The sequence below is a fragment of the Copidosoma floridanum genome, unplaced genomic scaffold (assembly GCF_036245765.1).
Source record: "Copidosoma floridanum isolate Cflo_tuat_1 unplaced genomic scaffold, Cflo_Japanese_pri ptg000006l, whole genome shotgun sequence".
Classification (NCBI taxonomy): Eukaryota; Metazoa; Arthropoda; class Insecta; order Hymenoptera; family Encyrtidae; genus Copidosoma; species Copidosoma floridanum.
Genome location: NW_028321883.1, coordinates 19746859 through 19756626, shown reverse-complemented (window position 1 = coordinate 19756626; position 9768 = coordinate 19746859). Strand labels below are relative to the sequence as shown.

The 9768-nt window shown below is 35.6% G+C and overlaps 1 protein-coding gene across 1 annotated transcript; it reads right to left on the bottom strand.

The window, feature by feature from the left end:
* Positions 1-5099: 5099 nt before the first annotated feature.
* Arl1 (ADP ribosylation factor-like 1) lies at positions 5100-7694 on the bottom strand. Its single transcript, XM_014353047.2, has 5 exons — positions 7532-7694; positions 7053-7152; positions 6863-6979; positions 6677-6788; positions 5100-6333 (listed from the first exon to the last, which is right to left on the bottom strand). The coding sequence occupies exons 1-5, from the start codon at positions 7533-7535 to the stop codon at positions 6124-6126; spliced, it is 543 nt and encodes a 180-aa protein (XP_014208533.1). The 5' UTR covers positions 7536-7694; the 3' UTR covers positions 5100-6123.
* Between the last annotated feature and the right edge of the window lie 2074 nt (positions 7695-9768).

The window sequence follows — 9768 nt, the reverse complement described above, 5'->3', positions numbered from 1 at the left end:
CACCCTTAATTAGAGCCACGGCTCTCTCCCTCTCTGCGTTTCGGAGGTACTATATACACCCGAAAAGAAAAAGAAGAAACGCGCAGCTGCGCCGATGACTGAACGATATACTTGGCGCACGCGATCCCGCACCCGTGATACTGCATATATATGTACCCGTGTATATATACTGCGGGGTACATAGAGGGGCATGACGGGTAGGAGCGCGTTCGGGGCGTAAATTAATAAGCAGCAGCGCTGGAGCCAATAGGGAGTATAATCCTCGGTTTTGTCATTTTCGTGAAAAAAAAAGCAAACCACCGTGTAATAAGTGTATGACATTACATGTACACGAGATCGGTACCACACCCCGGAAGGAGCGTCAGTCGCGAGAGATATATTTCAGAGATCGAGAGACAGCCTTTACGCGGTGCGCGTACGTGGGGTATAGGCAGTGAATAATCGACGGAGTTGTGATAAATAATGAATGTTGTTGCGCTTTGGTGATACTCGAGCAGGACAAAAATGACTTTTTTTACACGAGCGGCGCGCTCGGATTTGTCAAAGCATGATCGCGAGCTGGATCGGTTGTAATTATCTCGAAACGCGAGTGTGGGTACATATAAGTTGAAAAGGAGGTATACTTGCAAGTGAGTGAACTGGTTTCGGGTGGAAGATTATACTGATTGGGCCTAATCGTTATTGCGGGGCTGGACAAAAAATTGTTTGTACCTCGAGTTACGGAAAGAGAGGCTGACTGATGTATTTTGGTGAAAGACAAAGATTTTTTTTTTTTTTTATTTGTGATGTAGCCACAAACTTTGCTTATCGTTGTATATTATTTGGTACTGACTTTTATCGTGAAAGATAGGAGACAAAGTGACCTAGAAAGAAATTAAAAATGTCTTAAACAAATTGCAATCCTGAAAAATATATAAGTTCATAGACTTGAGGGACGTTTAGACTTTATAGATCAATCAAAGTAAATTTTTCTAAGAAATTTACGTGATCTAAAATGTTATGTGAACACTTTAATTTATTCGATTGATAATAAGTAAAAAAAAAATTTCATCAAGATATTTTAAACAAAAATCTGCTCTAACGAAAAATCATTCACTTTGAATATTATACCATAGACTCACACGGATGTGAGATTATTGATACCGTTTTTTTGTACCACTTTTATTCTTTAATGTACAAATGAGATCATATACTTTTGCATACATCACGTATCCTTCACCGATAAAAATATCAGGTTGACCGTTTTAGTGATTAAGTCATTGACGATTCATATAATTACAATAAATGTGACCATCGCATAAAATAACCGATACTTACACCCACTTTACCCGACCCACATAATATATACTTAAGCCGCGTACCAAATACTGTGCATCATATTAAACCCTCCCACCCGGCAAAAATTGAAATATTTCAAGCCAGAAAACGAGAGGCAGCCGGCTTTTATTCAAAAATCGGATGCCGCGATGCGATCTCCCTCCTCGTTCCGAGAGCCCTGCAGACGCACCGCCAAAAACCAAAAAGCATCAACCCTCGTAACCCGTCGATTTCGTGCTCTTATGCTCCTAATCCGGTCAATATAAATAAGTGCGCGAGAGCCTCGAGGCCGCAATAACCCGAGTCCCCCGCAGCGAGGAAGAGATACCGATCTCTCCTCCGATCGTAATACACACAGGGGCCGCTCTCTCCTTTTGTTTTCGACTGCATCCCGCAGATACCATCTTTTGGTCTACATATTACACCGCGTGGTGGTACACCTTTTGTTCGTGTATTATATATACCTACGCCTCGGGTTAACACTCTCCTAACGAGCGTGGAAAAGCGTCCCTTTTTTTTCGGGAACGTGAAAATTATGATCGATATACGCGTGGTATCGCGCCCGAGGTCCATCGATCATAGCATATAAATGTCGGACGGACCATTTAAGGGGTGATTAATATTCGATAGCCGAAGCGTCAAGAGGAGGATTTTTTTTTTTGTAGGTGATGGAGCGGTGCCTTGTTTTTGGATTATAATTTGGCCGATTTTCGGTGAATTTCTAACACGAAATAATCTAGCTTTTACGGGTGGCAAGTGGATATACGTGCTATTCTTTTGAATTTCAAATAAATGTATACCTATCAATTGAACGTCAACTGTTTTAAAGATTTCGTATAACTTAATTACACTGAAAAAAAAGTTTCCCGGAATAGTAACAAGTAAATCACCTCTTGACGTAAGATTACTTTTCTTACTTTAAAAAAATATTAATTTCAAATAAAAATGTCTTGTTTAAAAAAATTGTTCTTTTCGTACTATTCTAGCAAATACTTTCTTGAATCCAAGAAATTTTTTCTCTCAGAGTGCCATTTTCACCCGATGGCCGTATTAAATTAGCTCAGGGTTCTACCGTACGGTTGTATCATTACGCACTTCCTCAGAATTTTCGGATAAATCGTAGAAATTTTTCATCACACGCCACATACATCGTTACGAAGCGGCTTACTGGTTATTTACGTAATTTATTTCTACGTACGTGTTTATAAATTCTTGCGTACTTATTACGGGTAAATATTCGGTCACGCTTGGATTTAATGGTTTAGAAAAAAAATCATGTTTACGCTTGGGCAATTACATAATAAACGAGTACATGTATATATAATGTATATCGGAAGCGAGAATTTACATATCGCTACGGTTTACAGCTGGTACACGCGGGTCGCATAAAATTTTAGTGGTTAAAAAGTGTGCATGTTGTGCAACTGGCTGCCACAATAATTGCTTGACGGTGTTGCTAGAAAATTGTTATTTTTCGTCGTGAATAAAAATTCCGAGATGTACATACATATATGTATAGGTAAGCTCATGTACATGTTTTTCTTTGTACAAGATACAGGAGATATCTCCCACACCTCCGAGTTTGTTCGGAAAAATCAAATTCCTCTCTGCGTGTTGCTGCACGCGTCCAGTCATTTTCCTCCGGCTCCACAATTTTTCGAAATGACTTTGTCTAATATCGGGCGATCGCACGATTGTTGTACACACGCGAGGTATTAAAAATCGTAAATCAGTTGTGTCCAGGAAGGAGGAGGAGAAAAGGTACTGGTGGAGGGGAATCAAGCGCGCGCTCAGGCGCGGAAGGGCTCGTTAGCTTGTAATATTAGAGATCGGGCCAATCTCGGCTCTGCCATCTCCGGAGAGTTTTGGGAGCCCGAGGGCCTGATGATTATTACTTTTTTTTGTTTTTTTTTTTTTGTTTTTTTAAACGCGCAGATGGTCGCGCGCTGGACTGCGGTCTGCTCTGCCCCTCGCACGCGTCGGCTGCCTCATTAAATGCGTATTAGACGACGCGTATGTGGTGGTTACACGTGGATACGTATAGGTACGTATTTGTAGTACTTTGTCTGGTGGGTAGCCCATCCTTCTACGGTAAAATAACCATGCATACACACAGCGGCTAAAGTTACCAATATATCGCTTTTACAATAATTTTAATTGATTTTAAAATGATTTTACTCTCGATTTATATTTCGGGAGTATGGACGATTACATTTTAGGACGGAAATTAAATATAAACATTATGTAGCTTGGCTACAAACTTTATTGAAGAAAGAGTGTTTTCGTACTGTATTTTCTATTGCCTTGAGAAGTTAATCTGCATCAAGGAGTTTTAACAATAACTTCAATAGTAGTGGAATAAAAAAAAAACAGTTCAAACAAAAAGGGATTAGTTGGCTTACGTTTAAGTTTTGTGACTCGTAAACAGGATTTTTCAATGTTTTTTTTTTTTTTTTTTTAGTACATAATTTTTTGTACTCAAAGCGTGAAGCATTGATTATGCTAGATAAATATTTTTTTTTAATTACTACATAATAAAAAAAAGGATAAATGTCTTTGAAAAATTATTTAAACTTTTTGTATTTTATTTCAGATGTTTTACATTAAACTTTCATCTTTGAGAGAAATAAAAATTTTCTCAGTATTGTACTGTAAATAGTAAATGAAAAATTTTTAATCAGGAAAAATAGTTTCCTTGAAAGTGTTTAAAAATCCATAAAGTAATTGCGTTTAAGTCTCCTTATGACTACATTTTTTGAAATGTTTCGTAAACATCTCTGCGTGAAAAACGAATGAAAATTGCGTTGAGATTCCGACACAAAAAATAATGGCTCAAGTTTTTTCGAGCAAAATGGTGGTGATGTCGTGACAAGTATTGCTCAGTAACAGTTTAAATTGCCATTTATCAAATTCTTATTAAATTTTATTCTTTAAATTTATACACACGAAACTCTGAGCTATAACACTTTTCGAAGGGCAAAAATCGCAGAAACAAATACCACCAGGCCGATTCCTCAGAGGCAAGTTAAACAGCTGTAAAATAAAAAGTGTAACAAAAATATCTCTAAACCATCCAAAACCCGTTACACTGTCGAGCATCAGCATTGGACCATAGATACGTATAACACAGGAAAGGGACCCAAAGCCAGAGGCTGCAGGAGCAAAGCGAGGGCGCACAAAACGCAACAGCCCTACTCGCTTCGACGATAATTCGTATTGTTAGGCGCTACATGTACACATCCTCCTCGTCACTTTGATATACGATCGTCCGAGAAGGGATCATCCCCGCTTCGAAATTATTCGTTTCACGCCCACGTAATGCGCCATACGCGCGCGCCTCTTCTTTGGAAAGAAAAGGTGTGTACCCCTCCTCCCTTCTCCCACTACATATTGGACCCCGTAAATTTTAAATTGTGCCCTGGGACTTCACGTGTATTGTGTATTATCGAATTAGAAGGGAGGCGCGCGAGCTGTCGGATCGAAAAACGTTTCAGTTTAATACATCTTCTATGCAGACTCAATTTTCCCTTTCGGAGTGATAAACAAAGGGAGATGGACAGTGGGACGAAGAGTACCTTCAATAACGCAACGACTTTTCGTAATGTAATCGTATAATTTATTTACGCTCGTTTCATAATTTTTTGTCACCATCGACGTGAGAGACGCACTTTGGGGCCAGTTGTTTTTACTTGGCTGCTTTTGATTTACATAGTTTGTTTTTAGGTATTCATTGTAATAGTCAAGTGTATATGTAATTGAATAGAAATCAAGGGGTGGACGTGCAGATGGAAAAAGATAAAGTTTATGTGATAAATAATAAGATAGTTGCTTGGTGTCCATCAAAGTCACAAATTATTTTTACAATAAAAAGAGCCATGCTCGGCTTCCATGAACCAACTTAACAAATTGCTTCAATAAAATTATGTAGTTTTTTTTTACTACTATTTAGCCATCGAAGTGATCTCGTATAACGCCAATGGCTTTATTCTTGATAACTCGAAAATCCTACCTTACCGACATTCGTACATTGTAACACACATACAAACACGCGTACACACTATGCAATGAACAATAATCTCGTAAACTTACAATTTCACGAATATTATACATGAAATTAATCAAATATTTTTTTAAATACATGGTAATCGAAAAAAATACCGTATTTTCATTTAAAACAATAAAAAAACTAAGCAGTTGAGCTTTGAAAGTACTTGTACAGAATAAGGTGTATATAATGCGACCCATATTACAAAAGTTAACAAAGTACTCTGTCAAACCAGACGAGACAAAACTTTCAGAATCCACGTACCTATACCTACACTTGTTTATATTATATATATGTATGTATATATATATATATAAATGTATATTAAAATACTAAACCTACCCGTTGTAAGAAAAAGTCTTGCAAAAAGTAAACACAGTAGGTATATTTATTTGTGTAAGTATTTAAATATGTGGCCATACCACCGAGAATGCGAGAATAACGGCATTTTAAAACATACGTTACATCTAGTTCAATTGTGTGCTTCTGTCAGACTTTTTCTCGTAAATAGATTTTTCACATGACGTTATCATTATTATCATTATTTTAATATTTCCTTTTTTTTTTTTAATCATGCAAATCAGCACAGGAATATAGGTCCCCATCTATTATGTGGAATTCCTGACAGCAAAGCTGGAAATTCACGTAACGAGAGCCACATGGACTAGTCCTGCAGACGGCAAGGATGATTTTGATAATAATGTGACTGTCTGATGTGCAAAGTGTCCCGTTGTTGTTACATACGAGTGACAGGCGCTCGATCATTTTTTAACCTGCAGCGCGTTCGACAGCCAGTCCATGGCTTGGTCTAGACCCTCGCCCTTTTTCGCTGAAGTTTTGAATATTTGGAAGGTACGATTTTTAAGTGCATCCAGACCCAACGCTTGATGCACTTCAGCTACAGTTAAACAGCCCGGCATGTCCTGTTTGTTAGCCAAGACTACTAGGACAGCGTTTTGGAGTTCATCCTCCTGAAATCATTTTGATGCTAAAATCTGCACTTTTTTGATAACTTGATAACTATGTAAATGTTGTTAAAAAAATTAAATTAAACTTTTAATGAAGCAGCAGAAGCATAAAAAAAAAAACTTCTGACATCTTAGTTATTTACTCTGAAATAACATAGATGAATTGCAACATGTATGAGTAATAAGAAGTATAAGATTTAAGTCCGTTTGAAATCGAAGTCATTTAAAATACGGATTACCGTAGCAAACGAAATCTTGTACTCAAAACGACATGTCAATAATAACAGCAAATGTTGAACAATCGAAATACCAATTTCAAAAAGTTGTATCAATGCTCATCACTTACCTCTAACATGTTCATCAACTCTTCTTTGGATAGACCTATTCTATCTTTGTCTGCAGAATCAACGACATAAATTATAGCATCTGTATTGGTGTAATAACACCTCCAGTAAGGCCTAACGAAAAATAATGGTGCAATCACATATGTTTGATTATAATTAAGTTGCATCATTACTTAGTATACTCTTACCTTATGCTTGTCTGACCACCCAAATCCCAAACTTGAAACTTTAGGTTTTTATATGTAACTTGTTCGACATTGAAGCCTATGGTTGGAATAGTAGTCACAACCTCTCCAACTTGGAGTCTGCAATACATTTATAATTAGTGAAAAACAGTGATGAATATGGAGTTATGGTGAAAAACATTGACAAAAATACCTGTACAAGATTGTTGTTTTTCCAGCACCATCTAGGCCAAGGATTAAAATCCTCATTTCCCTGTTACCCAGAAGGTTTTGAAAGTAACTAAGTAGACCACCTATAATAAATTAAATAAAAACTGTAGCTAAGAAATTCATAGTTATATTTTTGGAGTTGTACGACAAGGTACAACAAATGCTTTGCTTCGAGAAATCAATGAAATCAACAGCGTCAACGTGAAATTAAAGGATAAGCATGGCTTTGAAATACCATTAGACTTGTGATTTATTGCACTTGCCAAATTATTCAAGCATCTCTTTAAACAACTACCTGCAATCATAGCAGCAACTTTAACCTCTTATTTGAAAGTCTATTAAGAAGGTGAAAATATACAAATTCTTTGTTGCAAAAGTACACACTTTACTTAACTATGACTCTAATAATTTAAAGGTACATACAAGTGGAAAGTTTATTTAAATCAAAAAGATGTTACTTACCCATTGCACCGACTTTATCTTCAACACAATAAGAGCACAGCACACAGAGCAACTGCACCACCTTCAGCTACAGCACTTACATCAGCAACAGCAATGCACACCACACGCCACACACCTGTCGGCTGCTTTTTCAATACTTTTTTCTTTGATTTTGCACCTTATAGTGCCTTATATATACAGTGCTTTACAGCTTTTACACACGACAGTACGACACGGTATATAAATATGTCAGACACTGCAGTAGTAATATTTGTGATGGTAAAAATTCCTTCAAATTATTTGAAAAGCTACGTAAGACAAAAGAATAAAAAACTGGAATAGGTAGATAAGCAAGAAACTACCATATAGAAATAACGAAACTCAAAACAATTAAGTGTAAAAGCATAGCCTGTGACGTCATTTGTCATAAAAATTATTAGTTAGAATTTCATTAAAATATTTATTAAATAATCTACAAATTTGTTTATATGTATGTATGTAATATTATATTCATTACCTATCCAATATTATATTCATTAGTACTACCATTACATATCTTCGTACGCTTGTCCGCGTTTTCAACTAACATGAACTAAAAATAATAATCACAATTTTATACAGTGAATATACTTATAGGAGGTCGATTTTCGGGTAGAAATTAAATTGAACGTTTGCCGCAAATACCACAGGAAATGTCAACTTTTTATTATTTATTTACCACATTAGTTGCGGCTGGTTTATAATTAATTACATGGCTCTGCTGTAAGTTGTAATAATTATTTGGATTAGCGCCATCTAGCGGTCTTTATTTTTTGGCCAAAAGTGGCCTCTAAAATTCTGAAACCGAGCATAAGAGCTTAGAGCCACTTAGTCAATTATAAACCAGCCGCAACTTATGATGAAGCTATAAAATAAAAAAATAACGATACATGTGTTTTTGGCGGCAAGTTAACAATCTATTTTCTGCCAAAAATTGACCTTCTATGTATTTGTACTTTTGAAGATAAATTTTCGAGCATAAGATAAATTGATAACTTGCCGCCAAAAACACATGTATAGTTATTTTTTTATTTAATAGTTTTGTAATAAGTTGCGGCTGGTTTATAATTGACTAAATGGCTCTACGTGCTAAAGCTTGGTTTCAAAAGTTTAGGGCCACTTTTTAGTTCAAAAATCCGCAACGCTAGATGGCGCTGATCCAAATAATTATTGCTATTTACAGTAAAGTCACTTTATTAATAATAAACCAGCCGCAAATAATCTTGTAAATAAACAATAAATAGTTAACATTTTTTATGCTACTTGCGGCAAGTTTACAATCTATTTTTTATCCAAAAACTGACCTCTACAAGTACAAACATTCTACTTGTCTTATATGGCTTATAAAATCTACCATTTTACAAAATTACAATACTTTGGACCTTTTACCATTAACTCATGGAAGCACAGCCCTTTAACTTTATAGTTTAAATAAATCATTAATTTATATAATACGTACATACTAAAGATTTGTGTTACAGAAATCTTGAACAACGATTAAAAATATACGTAAAGTACTCAGTCCACAAGAGACAACTGAAGAAAAAAGACTTAAAAAAGAAGTTCAGTCACACAGGAAGAGTCTCCTAAAAATAGAGCATTGGATCTCACTTAATCAGAGAAGGTTAGGTTCTTTGTTTATTTATAATACTTAAAATTTACTTCTTTGTAGTAAATGTATTTTTTTTTTAGTGAGATCCAATGCTCCATTCTTAGGAGACTCTTTGTGTGACTGAACTTCTTAATCGTTTTTCAAGATTTCTGTAACACAAATCTTTAGTATGTACGTATTATATAAATTAATGGTTTATTTAAACTTTAAAGTTAAAGGGCTGTGCTTCCATGAGTTAATTGTAAAAGGTCCAAAGTATTGTAATTTTGTAAATATGGTAGATTTTATAAGCCATGTAAGATAAGTAGAATATTTATACTTGTAGGGGTCGGTTTTTGGATAAAAAATAGATTGTAAACTTGCCGCAAGTAGCATAAAAAATGTCAACTATTTATTGTTTATTCACAAGATTATTTGCGGCTGGTTTAATATTAATAAAGTGACTTTACTGTAAATAGCAATAATTATTTGGATCAGCGCCATCTAGCGTTGCGGATTTTTGAACTAAAAAGTGGCCCTAAACTTTTGAAACCAAGCTTTAGGGCGTAGAGCCATTTAGTCAATTATAAACCAGCCGCAACTAATTATGAAGCTATTAAATAAAAAA

What these genes read in the sequence shown, in the direction of transcription:
- Arl1 (XM_014353047.2), bottom strand. An exon ending in GGTGGTCAGACAAGCATAAG is followed by an intron (nt 6,789 to 6,862) that starts GTAAGAGTATAC and finishes ATTTTTCGTTAG; the next exon opens with GCCTTACTGGAGGTGTTATT. An exon ending in AGTTGATGAACATGTTAGAG is followed by an intron (nt 6,334 to 6,676) that starts GTAAGTGATGAG and finishes AAATGATTTCAG; the next exon opens with GAGGATGAACTCCAAAACGC.